Source organism: Alosa pseudoharengus, unplaced genomic scaffold (genome assembly GCF_046254945.1).
Source record: "Alosa pseudoharengus isolate Yale_2024_CS ecotype anadromous, Long Island Sound unplaced genomic scaffold, YU_APseudo_1.1 YU_APseudo_1.1_scf_3, whole genome shotgun sequence".
Classification (NCBI taxonomy): domain Eukaryota; kingdom Metazoa; phylum Chordata; class Actinopteri; order Clupeiformes; family Clupeidae; genus Alosa; species Alosa pseudoharengus.
In genome coordinates this window covers 8961259-8977098 of record NW_027468718.1, presented here as the reverse complement: position 1 = coordinate 8977098, position 15840 = coordinate 8961259, and the positions used below count along the sequence as shown (strand labels likewise).

General features: G+C 42.0%; 2 protein-coding genes across 2 annotated transcripts in view; both read left to right on the top strand.

Annotated features, from left to right (window-relative positions):
- Positions 1-3891, top strand: part of fstl1b (follistatin-like 1b) — a 66260-nt gene extending 62369 nt beyond the window's left edge. Inside the window, exon 11 of the mRNA XM_076263099.1 lies at positions 670-3891. Within this exon, the coding sequence (XP_076119214.1) occupies positions 670-711 (42 nt within the window). The 3' untranslated portion in view covers positions 712-3891. The remainder of the gene's footprint in view (positions 1-669) is intronic.
- Positions 3892-4769: 878 nt separating this feature from the next.
- On the top strand, positions 4770-12927 carry lrrc58b (leucine rich repeat containing 58b). Its single transcript, XM_076263098.1, has 4 exons — positions 4770-5405; positions 9411-9539; positions 9931-10208; positions 10732-12927. The coding sequence occupies exons 1-4, from the start codon at positions 4951-4953 to the stop codon at positions 10923-10925; spliced, it is 1056 nt and encodes a 351-aa protein (XP_076119213.1). The 5' UTR covers positions 4770-4950; the 3' UTR covers positions 10926-12927.
- Positions 12928-15840: the final 2913 nt, after the last annotated feature.

Sequence of the window (15840 nt, the reverse complement as noted above, 5' to 3'; positions counted from 1 at the left end):
TGAATCTGTGTTTCAAAACATTCAGTGTTGGGTTTGGCCGTGTTTGCGGAAAAATCCTAAACATTGGTTAGAAATAGTCTAAAAGGACCGGACTTTGCTTCATGTTGTGGGTATTGTCACCTGGCCAATTAAAACACATGTAGTTTCCCATTCAACTGCCTTTGATTGGCTGCTGTAAAGTTAATGTTGGGCAGAAGTTAGTGGAAACTGCAGCCAAACTGCCACAGTGGTGTAATTCTCTGCCCACTGGTGTCATCGGGTTCATGGTCACAGGGATATTCAGGTCACGTCAGCAACAACAGCCTACAGTTCAGATAGAGCAATTGAAACCAGCGAATAGATTTGTAGGTGTAGGTGTATCTTTAGTATATGAGCTGATGAAAACCATTTTTTTTTTTTTTTAAATCAATACATTTTCCCCCAAAACATATCTAATTAGTACATTTTTAATTAAGTTTAATTATATTCATGAACTAAAAAAGGATATGGTAAATATTTTGGTAACTGCTTTACCTGGCATGGGATTATTTGTTGTCAATTTCATACGACAACAAAAACAGCAAAAAATCTCAACCCATAAAAGAGTTAGAGGCCTGTAGTCACAGTGGATGATGGTGAACACGAAATAAAACACAAACTAACCGCCTGTAATGTATTTCTCTTTTTCAGGAGACAGTGGAGAAGATGAAGGCCAGCACTAAGGAGGCTTAAATGAGACATGGGGGTGATGTGAGGTAGAGAGAACGAGAGAAAGAGAGAGAGGAGGGGGGCGAGGTGTGGGTTGGAGGAAGGAGGGAGATATAGAAAGAAAGACAAAACTGAAGTTGCATTTCCACTGAAGCGCCATCTGGGACAACGTACTGTCACAAAGAGAATCACCCCATTCATAATTGTTTTTTATATAAGTTAAATATTAAGACTTTTTTTGTTGTGTACTACTCCTATATATAGGCTATTCATTTTTCCCCTCTGGGTGTGTATAGCGACACATGTATTCAAGTGCATCCTTTATCAATGTTTATGTTTGGTTGTGTGTTTGACTTTTTTTTTGTTTGATTGTATCACTGCAAGCCTTGGCCGAGGGCCCCAGCACTTTGAATAGGGGGGGCAGTTTTCTAAACACTAGTTTGTCATTTTTATTTGTTGTCTGTCTATAGGAGTACAAACGTGGCTTTTTTGGAGAGAACGGCACGTGTGGTGACAAACTAAAGAGAACGAAAGAGGGCGAATGAATGTGAGAGAGGAACCAAAAGAGCAGAGAAGAGGGAGAGTGTTGTCACGCGTCATGGCCTGAACCTGTGAGAGATCGTTGTCATTGCCATTGTTGTCATTTTTCATTCTCGGAGTGTAATCAGATTTCTGGAACGGATTCGTTACACTGTATACTTCAGTTGTCAGGCTCTACATCAGCAGTCGACGTGACAACAGCATACATTCCGCCATGCCGTGCTTCCCTCCCTCTCTCAGCTGCATGGCAAGGACAGTCATTGTCATGTGACCTATCATTAAGGTGCTAAATGGTATTAGTCCCCCCCCCCCCATGTTGCAGCTTTGTCCATAAACATAAGATACTGTGTAAATCTTCCGTTGGCTGAAAACGAAAAACCACCACAGAGACGTGACCTACCACATCTGGAGCCGATCGGGGGCCCGTTCTGTTCTGTTCTGTGTCTGGTAGTGATCTGGGAAAAAGGAGCAAAGACATTACTAGTAAATTAAAGCCGGCGGGGTGGGGAGTCACATTTATAATTGTTTATCGTTTTTTTGCTGTAGGCCGTTTGATGCCATCTTTTGGACTACTTGGAAATGCACTCCACCCCAACCCTGCTCCTCTGCCCCGACCCCCACCCACACACTGCCCCTACCCCCACCCACACACTGCCCCCACTCCCACCCACACACTGCCCCTACCCCCATCCACACACTGACCCCACTCCCACCCATACACTGCCCCGACCCCCTATCCACACACTGCCCCGACCCCCACCCACACACTGCCCCTACCCCCATCCACACACTGACCCCACTCCCACCCACACACTGCCCCTACCCCCATCCACACACTGCCCTGACCCCCACCCACACACTGCCCCACTCCCAGACTGCATAAGAGAAGCTGGCATTAGGACCTCTGTGGAGGTTTCAGTGCCACTTGATTAGCCAGAGTTCATTAGCCAGTTGGACTTAGCAGTATTAGCGCATTTGTTTGATTTGTTTATTTCTGTGTTATATGTACTGTATGTTTGAAATAGGCATCTTTTTTTTTTTCACAATCAGCTCTAATGCAGTTGTCATGCCCAGTTTCTTTGCTGCTTGTGTCTCAGTGGCAGTGGCTGCTCCATAGATAAGAGAAGCTCATAACACTATACTGTCAGAGAGCTATGCTCTGCCTGGGGCCCCACCACATGGGTAGGCAGCACGTCATTGTCTCTCCTTCTCTGTCACCTTGGGAGAACACCTGTGACACGTTGTTGAACTCAGGAGGCAGGTATGAAAAGATGGTCCGATCTGGATCAGAGAAGTTTGGGTCCTCAAGGGGCAGTAAGGGACATGTGCTGTGTGACCAGTGCGGATCCGAATTCAAGTCTAAATTCTCAAATGCTCACATGGCACTGGGTGCAGTTTCAACTTGCTTGGTCAGCCACGTCTCGTGTGTGTGTGTGTAGATTTGGATTTTGTTCCAGGAATGAAGAAGCATTGAAGATCACAATGACCACAAGTATTTACATTTCATGTGTCAGACTTCATGGTAACATTGGAGGAGAGATTGTCCATTTTGATAATACTTGATATTAGACGTATAATCACCTTTGAATGGGATTACGTGTATGTATAAGTGGTGCACACACTGTCACAATTATACAGTATTTATGGATGTTAAAAATGACACCAATTTTGCTGTTCAGATGTGACAGGCAAAGAAAAACATGATCTGACATGATATGTATATGAACATTTGAGAATTTGGCCCAGGTCCTAAAGGGGGTCCGATTTAGTAGCCCCCACCTACCCCCGGTCAGCTATCACCTGAGAGCACCTGGATCCCTCTGTATTAAGACCAAATCAGACCCAGCGGCCGTCTGACTGATTGTAACTGCCACTATGACGAATTCAGTGGAGCACATCAGGACAAACCACTGAGATAGAATAGAAATATTTCTATGGATTAGCCCACCTCCACAGTGTGTGGCAGCCAAAGATGAAGCAGCAAAGGCTGAGGCGAGCCTAGCATGGAGCGACCTGAAACCAAAGCCTGATGTTGAGGATGTTTTAAAGTGATGTATGAGAACCTCCGGGTAAACCATTACTTCGGACCCAGCAACTACACTATACCTTTGATTTCACAGAGCAGTCTGAGAAGGATTAGAATTGCTTTCGACTCTTTAGGTTAGATGCAATCTTTCTGCAGTTAGTGGGCGCATGTGTTTCAGTGTGTGTGTGTGCGCGTGTATGTGTATATGTGTCTAGAATTGTTTTAAGTGATGTTTTCCAGTAAATCCCACCACTAATTAGGATCGTTTTTGATAATGAGTGCCTTAAAACCCACACATGTGGATTCAGTGAAGGTGACTTTTCTCTTCACTGGAAATCAAACCCACATTGGAAGCAGCAAAAAATAGAAGCAGATTGAGTCACTGTTAAAGTAGTTCAGCCTTAGTTGTTAGTTTTTTTCCCCTCATGTTTATGTATCTTTCTGAATGATTGTTCGTGTGTGTGTCTGTGTGTGTGTGTGTGTGTGTGTGTGTGATTTCCGATTGGATTAGAGAAAAACCTAAACCAGTCTAACATGAATTGCTGTCTTGTTAAATTTTTATGAAAACCTTTGTCTTATGAGTATCCTGGGTATGTATGACAAAAAATTAAAAAATATATACCAAATTTTACATTGTTTCTACATTTTTGTAAATCTCTCTCTCTAGCTCTCTCTCACAAACACACATTCTCAAAATTCTACAAATATCAACATTGATTTGAATACACACACAGCCTGGCACTGCATAGCATGTCCATAAAAGAGTATGAGCTTACAGCACCTAAATATGTATACCCTATTCAGCAAGTCTTAAAAAAGAAAAAAACAGATTTCAGCGAAACAGTATAGGCCTAGGCTACTATCATATGGCATCTCTGAAGTGTGATGATACTATCACAAGTCTGTATGTGTTAGGGGTTGCTCAGCACATGATGTGCCAGTGTGTATGGAGGCTTGTGAACAGTATCAAGGTATAGGATGTCTGAAAAAAAAAAAAACGTGTAACAAAGCTAGGGATTTGTTAATAATCAGATCTTAGCAGAGTTCCACTATCATACAGTGCTGTGTGGCTGAATAGTTGCGGACTCGATTGTTACATAATGTAATCTTAGAATGTGGTTACATAATAGTCATGGGGGCTGAAGACCACTCCTCCAATTTTGTAACTCTGGGCTACTGCACCCTATTCATCTTTAGGATACACATAAACTGATAGGCTAAGTCTATTTGCATTGATTCACAAATGTGGCGCACTATAGATTTGGAATCATCTGCAACGCTCTGTCCCCAAGTCATGCTGACTGGCGCAATAAGGCAATGCATCACTGAAAGGGTTAATAGGCTACAGTTGGGCGGAGAGAGCGGCGCTGTACAGCCCCGGAACATGAACTATGAATAAGCTATCTATGCTGACAGCTACAAAGAATTGTTGTTATACACATTCTGGACCTCGTTGGGCTTTGACTATATAGGGCACATACGGTATAGCCTACCTCATTCTGACCTACATTAAATAATGAGTGGGGTTGTCCAGTAGGCTACCACCGAGTGCCTGGGAAAGTATGCCCTCCATAGACGGAATGCTTATAATAGCACGAGGCTTTGTCTTTCAGGAATTCTGAGTTTTAAGAGAACGCAGGACCTCTCTTCGGACACATTGTAACGTTAACGTTTGAATAAGACTTTTTTTGTTGAAAATGGAGGCCTTCGAGGGAGCTCACAGGGGCGAAAATGTCTTGGATTTGTCGCGCTTAAATCTGAACAATCTGAATTTTGACAACCTCAGCGACAAAAGGAGAAAGGAGATCAAACAACTGTATATATGTTATAACCGACTCACGATGTTACCGGATTCGATATGCTTGTTCGAGAACTTAGAATTTCTGGACATAAGCTGCAATGCACTAACAGTTATCTGTGATGACATTACTCGTTTGACCAAAATGAGGACTTTAATTGCTAAGAACAATCGTTTGGATGAGTTTTCGCTACCGAAGGAATTTGGATCACTGCAGCTTGAAGTATTGAACTTTAGTGGTAATAGGTTTGTGGAAATGCCTACCCAATTTCTTCAGCTGCAGCGTCTTCAGTCTCTTTCGCTTGGGGGAAACAGGCTAAAAACCATTCCAGCCGAGATAGAAAACTTGACCAGGTAGGCTAATTAGGCTTTTGGGCTACTTTTAGGCTACATCAGTTGGCAACGTTACAGTAGGCTAGCCAACGTTGACTGCATTGTACAGATCACACTAGTCCTTTGACAGTTGGTAACATTACAGATTAGGCTTGGTTCTTGTAAGCCTAGCCTAGACTGTGCTTCTATACCATTTTCGCTTAGAAAGCCTATCTGACTGAGGGACACGGCTTCGTGTGCTACACATTAGGCCTACAGAAGTTTTGTAAGGTCATCCCATTTCTGTCAATGCGTGTTGTTAATTTGTTATACATGTGAACAGACTAGGCCACTATGCTTCACCACCTAGTCGACGGATATTACTCACAAATCATTTAGGTGGCATGGGATTCGTGAACCGTAAAAGCGAAGGTTACTTAAGTGTAAGTATACTCTTTTGATCCCGTGAGGGAAATTTGGTCTCTGCATTTATCCCAATCCGTGAATTAGTGAAACACACTCAGCACCTAGCTGCCTAGGCCTACAAATCACTCTTAAACTTATTGACCTCGAGCAGCTGGTCCCGCGCCATCTCATGCGCTGTCATTACTCTCTTCCTGGCGCCGTACGGCAGCCTGTTGCAGCAGCTCTGGTTCTGTAGGCAGTTACACTTTTTAGGCAGTTACACTTTGGTACTTGGATGTGTATGGTACCTTGACAGCTACCATATGCTATGTCTTGTGGGAGAAAGTAATTTCTTGTTGTAATGTATGTGGACTATATGTGTGCGTGCTGTATATCTTAAGGCTGCTGAAACAACTGAATTTCCCTGTGGGATAATTAATATCTATCTATCTATCTCTATTTCTATCACTATCTCTCTCTCTATCTCTCTCTCTCTCGGCCTACCTCCTATCTATCTACATGAGCCTGTGTCCATTTATCGTCCCAATTGCAAATTCAAAAGTGTTGGTATTGTCAACCTAGTCTTGAGAGTTGTTGAAGATGGGCCAACACAAATGGTCAAGCAAACAGGTAGGCTAGCCTACACTTTATGGGGTCATCCTGATTGTTGAAATTGTGAGTGTGAGACAGACGTGTTGACAAATGTCTGCGTTCCAATGAAATAATTACGCAAGAATACCGACCTGCCCTGAAAGGTTGCAACCGTTTTTATTGTTTTACTTAACCATGATTTACAACTTAATAGGCGTATTCTTTACCAGGAACCAACAAAAGTGTGTAATCATTCCCTATGGTTTTATTTTAGGACTTCTAGTCAAATGTTCGATTGAGTCTGCAGCATTAAAGCGATGGTTCGGAGTAATGTCACCCTAGGGTCCTTTGCACCATGACCCCGAGCCAAACACCCTCCCAGAACCGGTTTTCCCTTGGTCGAACCCTGGTCGAGTAGCTTTCTGCAGGCCGTAATGGAACCAACTTTTATCTCGTAAATTACCCCACTAATAATCCCCTGAATGGTACGAAACTTCTACAATATCTTTACTCATACAACGAGGCATTGAAAAGTTTCTAGGTACACCAGGAGTGTTTCTGCAGGGCTACTCGACCAAGGGAAAACAGGTTCTGGGAGGGTGTTTGGCTCGGGGTCATGGTGCAAAGGACTCTAGGGTGAAATTACTCCGAACCATCGCTTTAAGTAACTCATTCTTTCTCCTCGTGGTCACTAGGTTACTACTGGAGAGCAATAAATCCACACTCCACCCTTTAGTCCATATTATTATTTTTTTTTTATCTATTCAGGGTCATCTAGTTGAATCTAGCAATATGCCAAAATCTTCATGGGCGTTCTATGTGTAGAGCTGAATAAAAGGCTGTTCCTTTTACATCCTTTACCATCATTAAGTTTTCAGAAGGTTGGCTGGCTTCAGTGCACGATGATATTACATTATAGAATAGGCCTAAATAGAAGTAATGCATTCAGTTGGGAGTACGCCTAACACCAAATCATCTTTGTAAAGGTAAAAAATATAGCATCTGGGTTAAAAAAAAAACATGGTGATGCTTGTTGTTTCTTCCTCAGGATAATATTGTCATGAGTTGTCCACATGACTGCTGACCTCTGAGGCCTCTTCAGATCCCGTTTAGCACAGTTTGTTTTCTGCTGACTAGATTTGTTGAATACACTCAGGATCTTTATCTCTTGTTTTCATCTGCACGTGGCCCACAACTCCCTGGTTATCTCTGGTTGTGTCATTAGTTCAGCCGGGCCTCTGGGAAAAGAACCAGGGTGGCACATTAACTGCGTTCGTCTGTGATAAGAGCATGCTCTTCTGTCTGCCTAATTGCTTTTAAATGACACTCACCTAACTTGAGATGTGTGTTTTGTTTTGTTTTTTGAGGTTGTACATTTTGTGTGTGGTTTGTGCATGTGGTGGCGGCTTTGATTGCGTTGTTGGCTGCAGGACCGGTAGTGGTAATGATTTCCAGGAGGAGACGTCTTTGATTTGATCTGATGCGATGACTTTACTTTAAAGGCCAAGTTTGGGGTCAGGGACCACAATCCCCCCCCCCCCCCCATTGCTGCCCAGTTTGTGTATGTCTCTCTCTATCTCTATCTCTATCTCTCTTTATCTCTCTCTCTTTATCTCTTTCTCTCTCTATCTCTGTCTGTCCCCCTCTCTCTCTCTCACTCGCTCTCTCATAATTCATGTCGTCATCTGTCTGGCTCTCTTTTGTCTTTTTCACACAATTGCCCGGGCTTAGCCGAGATCAGGACAGAACACAGAGGCCAGACTGTGGAATGAATAAGGCAGTAGAGTAGGCTCTACTCAGATGGAAAGATCTAAACAAAAAGGAGGACAAACGGGAAACAAAACCTGGTCCCCAGTCTCCTCTTGTCTTTCCCACTCCAGAGTCGAGATCTGCACTGGAGGTTCATTGTTTTGTCCTCTCCTGGGGATGTTAGTCCCTCAGGTCCGATTTGTGTGAACTGTCTGTTTTACTGATAACAATGGAGCCTCTATCTTTTTTTTTTGTCTTCACCTCATTGCCAGTATTTACAATGACCTTTTGAGATGTAGAGTAGTTTTGTCTAGCATGTTTGCAAATAGTGGAAAGGAACTGACTTGATGTCGTTTGTGAGTCAGACAAAGAAATCTGTTCGAGCCTCTTATCTTTTTCCCCCCTTTGTTTGAGGTACCAGTAATGACTATTTGAGGTGTCCTACCTTGAGTAGTAAACTATTTTTTTGTATTTGTTTTGTTTTTGTTTTGTTATCTCTACTAAAAACATAATCAACAGTCGTTTTTCAGCCAGGCAGACAGACAAAACAAATAAATCTGTGTGTGGGCTGCTGGCATCTATAGAAGAGGGAGCTGGGGATCACACTCAAACCTGCCCAGCCCCAGACCATGCGCTAGCCACGTTTTAGTAGCCTTTGAACTTGGATCTGGTCATTACACAACCAAAAGACACAGGCAGTCACACACACACTCTCCACCACAAATAGAGGGCTAAAGATAGCGACTGTGGAATTTCCACCCATCAGCACAGAATGTCGATGGGATTTGAATGTTTACTGTGAGCAGCTCTCAGCCCTTTGAATCAAAACAGCGAAATGACACCTGCTTATGATTTATGTAACTTACCGTAATAAGGGACAAACATAGTCGAGAGACTTTTACTGTAACTCCACTGTTAGGGTGTCATTGTGAGCACAGTGTCAAATTCTTGCGCTCTCGCTCACACACACACACACACACACACACACACACACACACACACACACACACACACACACACGCTGTATTTGTCACTGTATTGATGTGCGTCATTGGCTTCTGGCATGACTGTGATGTACAAGGTTGCCATAGAGGCTTGTAAGCAGCAGACATTTGTATAATTGTTGCCAAAGAAAGCTTAAAAGAAAAAAATATATATATATTTTTGTGTGTACAAAAATAATGATCATAGTAATTATAAATATCCTAGTCATTAGGACATGTGTCTCTCCATGTGCATGATAATTGATAACTGTAATTACACATTTCATATTAATGTCTGTGTCTCTGTGTATCTGTCTAGCCTCGAGCTGCTGTATCTCGGAGGCAACCTCATCTCATCTATTCCTGTTGAGCTGGCCAACCTGCCTTACCTCAGCTACCTGGTGCTGTGTGACAACCGCATCCAGAGTGTTCCACCCCAGCTCAACAGGTGAGCGCCCCAGCCAAGGAGTGTCAGGGAATCTCCCTGTGACCCAGGTCACTGTGACCCGCCACTGGTCTGTCGTAAAAGACCGTGTGACCCAGGTCACTGTGACCCGCTACTGGTCTGTCGTAAAAGACCGTTGTTGAAGGTCATGTTGTGGTCCGCTTTAAAGGAATCGCGTGACTGAAGGCAACCTTGATAAGATAATGAGGCTATTCTTTTAAAGTTTTAATGAACATAATGTGCATGATTTATTGCATGATGTATCGTCAGGTAAAGATAATATGATAAACCCACTTACACATCCAATGTTTCTCTGCTATCTTTTTATCTGTTTATTGTTTATTGTCCATTCTTATTGTATTTGTTTCATTCATGTACATCTGTCTTGTTACAGACTCCACTCTCTCCGTTCCCTGAGTCTCCATAACAACCTCCTCACCTACCTGCCTCGTGAAATCCTGAGCCTAGTGCAGCTCCACGAGCTGAGTCTCCGCGGAAACCCACTCGTCGTGCGTTTCGTCAAAGACATGACCTACGATCCACCGTCGCTCCTAGAGCTGGCTGGCCGGGCGATCAAGACCAGGAACCTCACCTACTCGCTGCAGGACCTCCCCACGAACCTGGTCAACTACTTGGACTTGGCCAGCAAGTGCCCCAACCCAAAGTGTGCAGGTGAGGTATTTTCATTCTCTTACTCTTTTCTTCTACCTGTGACTTTTTTTTTTTTTTTATTCTCTCAGCCTGTTCTATCCCTCCATTTTGTAGGCTCTTAATTGTAGGCCATGTTGCACTAGTTTTTGTATAGCACTTCTACCCCACTCTCTCTGAGTGCTGCCTCAGGGTATATGTGCCATTCTTCTAGTATTAAAGAAAAACAGAACAAACAAAAAATGTCTAGCTCTGTCTGTCTGAAGACATTGAGCTGCATTGGTCAGTATGAATAATGTGTAATTCCAACCTCATGTCGTGTGTGTGTGTGTGTGCCACATCAAATATAACATGATACAGCTGGCTCAAGATCAATCATGATCATCCATACCTCAAGTCAAGATCACACATAGAAACATAACATGCATAGTAATAGGCTACAATAATTAGTGTGCTAATTATTAATTAAGGTCTTCTGTCTGAAGACCTTGAGCTGCATTGGTCAGTATGACTAGTATGTAATTCCAACCTCACGTCTTTTGTGCAGGAGTGTATTTTGATTCGTGTGTGCGCCACATCAAGTTTGTGGACTTCTGCGGGAAGTACCGTCTGCCTCTCATGCACTACCTGTGCTCCCCCGAGTGCACCTCGCCCTGCAGCTCCAACCCACAGAGCGACGCCGACTCAGAGGACGAGCACAGCGTCCCGGCCGACCGCCTTCAGAGGGTCCTGCTGGGATAGCGCAGGAATGGGGAGAAAGGGCGCAGGCTCTGCGCAACCATGGCAACTAATCCAGCCCCATGCTGCTCTGTATTAGGCTGACTTTATTACTTTCTCTCTCTCTCTCTCTCTGTCATGCTCTCTGTTCTCCAAAAAAAGACAGACTACTCCTCTTCCAATCCCAGCCTTTGGCAAAGAAGCAAACTTAACACTTGTACATCACTACTGAACTCCTTGATCAGAGAGTCGGAGAGACTTGTATTGGTGCTGCTGTGTGTGACTTGAAGTGTAGGCAGTTTGAACTCAGCTTTTTTTTCAGAGACCTTCCCTACATTTAAGACTTCTCACTGGTCTCATGGAATTTCACTTTTGTCGACAAAAAGACTGGCATTTCTGGACAGTTTCTTTCAACTGTTTGTATTCTGCTGTAACAAAAATAATTTAGGAACATGTCCATGCCTTAAAAGGAAGGCTGTTGAAAGCTCTATCAAAAGGAGTCTTCAGAGTATTAAGTGCCTGTGCCTGACTAAGCGTTTGAAATGCACTTAAATGGTCACTTCGACTATGCAGCAAGAAGGCTCTTTCTGGCCGTCTGTATAAACAGACAAGGAAGTGATGAGCTGTGGATGTGATGGTTTACCCACACAATCTACTTAACATGCAGACAGTATCTAAAACCATCAGAATATCTGTTCTGTGGACTCTGGTTTGTCCTCAAAACCTGCTGTGTTCAGAAAAGATAATGTTTTGTTTGTGCATTGATTTAAAAGCTGATCCAACTTGTGAAGCAGGTCAATCCTAAATATCCAGATGGTTTTTGACCCACGAGTTTTAACCTGACTTCTCGACTTTTTTTTTTTTTTACGTTAGTGGTGCAATGATGTTGGCCCCTGACCAGAAGTCACCACGTGAAGATAAAGAGCTAATTTTACACTTGCATCGACCCCCTCCCCCCTTATTGTTGGCTTGCACCACTCCAATATTGTAAAATCTTTTGGCTGCACGGTCAAGATGATGTTACATCCTTGTAAACCTACTGCATATGATCAAAGAGTGACCAGTCTAATGCTTTATAGTTTAATTCACACTTGTGTACTTAACATGTGCAAACCTATTGTCATTAACAAAATATAGGCACTGTAATTAACTAATCATTAGGTTTGTTTCCCTCGTTGTTTTACACTGTTGCCATCTAGTGGCCTGAGAGCAGCAATTCACATCACATCAAAATGCAAATGAACAAATTGATTGGCTCTTGCAGACCCCTGCAGCAGTAGAAGGTCCTTGATAATTCTTTGGGATAATTGTGGTGAGAGTGCCCCACTGTGTGTATAAAATGTGTTTTTAATATATATGTATCTATGCATTTTACCAAGCAATGGACACATCAAAGTGAACAAGGCTAGAAGCGAGCATTAAACATTTCATCACATGAAATGTGCATATATTGTTACAATGGCAGACTCATTTTGTTTTTGGTCTTTAGAAGTGCCTTATGTATGTTTCTAAAGTATATGACACCTATGTTATTTGTTCACATTGCTTAAGCAAATATTCAACACAACAACACTGCAATTTGTTTTGTTTTTTCAATGCAGCTACAGCAAATTTGTTTTGCGCACATAATGACTTCATGACCAACATCTACAAACTGATCGTATATATACATACAAAGATATTCTTTACTGTAGCCTAAAACAGTAAATACTGATCTCTTTACTAAAATGTGAAACATATATTTTCTTTCTTTGTTCTTTTATGTCAAGTCTTAACAATGTAGATTTGTATTAACAACTATGCAAAGACCTGACATTGCAAATAAGAAAATTGCTTTTATACTACCATACATGCACAGGATGTTAGCAACTGCGCACATTTATTTATAATTAAAGAAAAAGGCAAGCTTTTATACACTTATCCCTGAGAAGGAACCCTTAGCATTATTTGATGTGTGTTTGCACTTTTCCCCTCGGATGTAGATTGTGTGACACCCTTAATAAATTAAGATTGTTGTTTGTTCTAACATTTGTCAGTGATTTTGATATTATTTTGGTTTATAAAGTCTGTCACTGATATGACCATTATGATGTATTGTGTCCTTCACATAATTATCTGTTACAATTAATTGTTGAGAATAGATTGATTATTCTGATTCTGAATTATTCTGACAATTTTGTAAAGGACTAAAGAATCTTCCATTGCCAGCGGGGGAAAAAAATGTCTCACCATCTTCACTCTCCATGTACCAGTGGAATGGCAGGAGACACACAGACATACACAAGTCAGTTAAAAAAATAAATAAACCTGTGTACACTGCAAGTGGCAAACCAGAATTTAGAGTTACCAGAGTGGAGCCCATTTTTCAATTCCAGGCTCTTGAGGGAGAACTGATTCTGTCGGTCACTATAGTGCTGACAAATCGGTGACAGCTGTCTCCCCATCCGTTTCGCACAGTCAGGTTGTGTTCTCTCCTCTCCGATCCTGTTAGGAGAAACTCAGACACTGCCTTCTCAGTGGCATCCGAGGAAGTGAGAGAGAAGAGTGAAGCAAGTTCTGTGCTGAGTTGTTGCTCAGAGTGTGGGGAATACTCTGTTTACAGGAGGCGTTATCACCGCTGTGTTGGTAACCTTGGCACAGACATAACACCACCATTAATACTAGATATTATGAGCATAGAACATAAAAAGCATAGAATAATAAATAATATCATTGCACTCTTCATGACTCTATTTCTAACGGACATGTTATTTACATTATTTTATATAATATTTACATATTTTGCACGGATTGAACCAACCTCACAGTTAAAATTATATCACTGTGCATAACCAACTGTACATAATAATGATATTCTGTGTGCTTAACCAAATGTGTAAATTCTGTTCATATTATCATTGTACATGCAACTTCACAGTTGCACTCCACATTATCTAACTCTTTCCACTTCTCTACATATTTAAAGTATTTACATATACCAGTTTTGCATATTATACTGTAACTGACCATCATTGTATGTAGGCTATTGTAAGAAATGGCAGCACTTAAGTTGTAGTATACTACTTAGTTTTTACTGTACTTACTATATCTGTATTGTATTTTGGACTTCACACTTCTGGATAGATACTAACTACAGTAATGTGCTAACTAATCTGAATCAATGTTTCCCTTTATTGACATGACGCCGTGCTGTCGATCCCAGTCAGAGGTGCCGGTGTGATCCGTAACACTTGTGGCCACCTTGCAGTTCCTATACCCAGTGTGCCAATGCTGGACCTGTACTAGCTCTAGTTTGCATGTAGGCTTTTCAACTTTATTCAAAACTACTATTTTCAACTATTGTAGTGTTCATATACTAGCTCTAGTTTGCATGTAGGCTTTTCAACTTTATTCAAAACTACTATTTTCAACTACTGTAGTGTTCATATACTAGCTCTAGTTTGCATGTAGGCTTTTCAACTTTATTCAAAACTGCTATTTTCAACTATTGTAGTGTTCATATACTGTAAGTCGTTTTGGACAAAAGTGTCATATCATAAACATAAACATAAATGTAGACTCTGGGGTTTAAACTGTTGAACTGTGTATGAACAGCTGTTATTGCATTATTTACAACAACATTCTTCAAATTATTCTCAAGCTAATCATGTCGCAAATGGTTCCCATGTTTATTCCAATAATCAAGATGGAATGCAATTTGGAACACAATTTCCCTGTACTTTTCAGTGTACGGTACTTCAATGTACATTTGGTCACTGTACTTTTTAGTGTACGGTACTTCATGGTACATTTTGTCACTGTACTTTTCAGTGTACGTCAAGGTACATTTGGTTACTGTGCTTTCCAGAGGACAGAGGATGAAAAAAGAGGATGAAAAAAGCAGCCATCCAGAGAGTGTCAAAAGAAGTTAGAGAACAGAACCCAGGCAGTGCCCATGCCAGTGCCCCTTGCCCGTGACATCAGGTTCACCTGTGAACAGGTAACACCATATGACATCAGGTTCACCTGTGAACAGGTAACACCATATGACATCAGGTTCACCTGTGAACAGATAACACCATATGACATCAGTGATCCAATCACTGGGCAATGACATCAGTAATCTAATCACTATCTGACCACTATCTCTCTTCTCCACATGTGCTGTCTTTAACTATCTCATAATGGACAGATAAGGTAATCTCTATCTCAGCCACATCATCCTACCCCTCCCCCCCCCCACTTCTCACACACACACACACACACACACACCACACGCAAACTGTCTACTATCAGTCTGGGTGTTCCTATCGACACATTGTGCCTGTACTTTTACAAGCGCTTCACAGAAAGAGAGATATAGTTCTAATCTAACTAATTCTAATTCTAGTTCTAATCTATCTTATTTGTGAGGTGTTGGTACAACCAGCTGATAGGGGCTGCACTTGAGAGCCTTTTCTAAGGCGCTGGAGTGAGCGGTGCTTGTGTGTGTTCTCTTTGAGAGTGCTGAAAGGGGCTGGGAGTTCATTTGTGCACCAAGAGCCCTCGTATTTACATATGAAAACACAATCATCTCTGGGGTTGCATGCTAAAGATACTCTTTTCACCTTGGAGCTTTGCTGTGTGTGTGTGTGTGTGTGTGTGTGTGTGTGTGTTTGTGTGTCTTTCTCTCTTCATCTTTCGGCATTTCTCTCTTTCTCTCTCTCTCTCTCTCTGTGTGTGTGTGTGTGTGTGTGTACTACTCTTTTGTCCTTATAAAATCTGGGCCACCCTTTCACTTCACAGCAAACACTGCTGAGGCATGGCAACATAGACGGCTCAATTCTCACACACATTCTTTTATATCTTTCTTCTGCTCCCCTCTTTCTCCGTGTCTTTCTCCTCTCGCCTGAATTGCTCTCTTTGAGATGCCATTTGTTTACGACACAGAGGTGCTGTTTATTTTGTGGTCTGTTTGACC

What these genes read in the sequence shown, in the direction of transcription:
- lrrc58b (XM_076263098.1), top strand. Translation starts at nt 4,951, where the DNA reads ATGGAGGCCTTCGAGGGAGCTCACAGGGGCGAAAATGTCTTGGATTTG. An exon ending in GAGATAGAAAACTTGACCAG is followed by an intron (nt 5,406 to 9,410) that starts GTAGGCTAATTA and finishes GTATCTGTCTAG; the next exon opens with CCTCGAGCTGCTGTATCTCG. An exon ending in CCCCAACCCAAAGTGTGCAG is followed by an intron (nt 10,209 to 10,731) that starts GTGAGGTATTTT and finishes TCTTTTGTGCAG; the next exon opens with GAGTGTATTTTGATTCGTGT.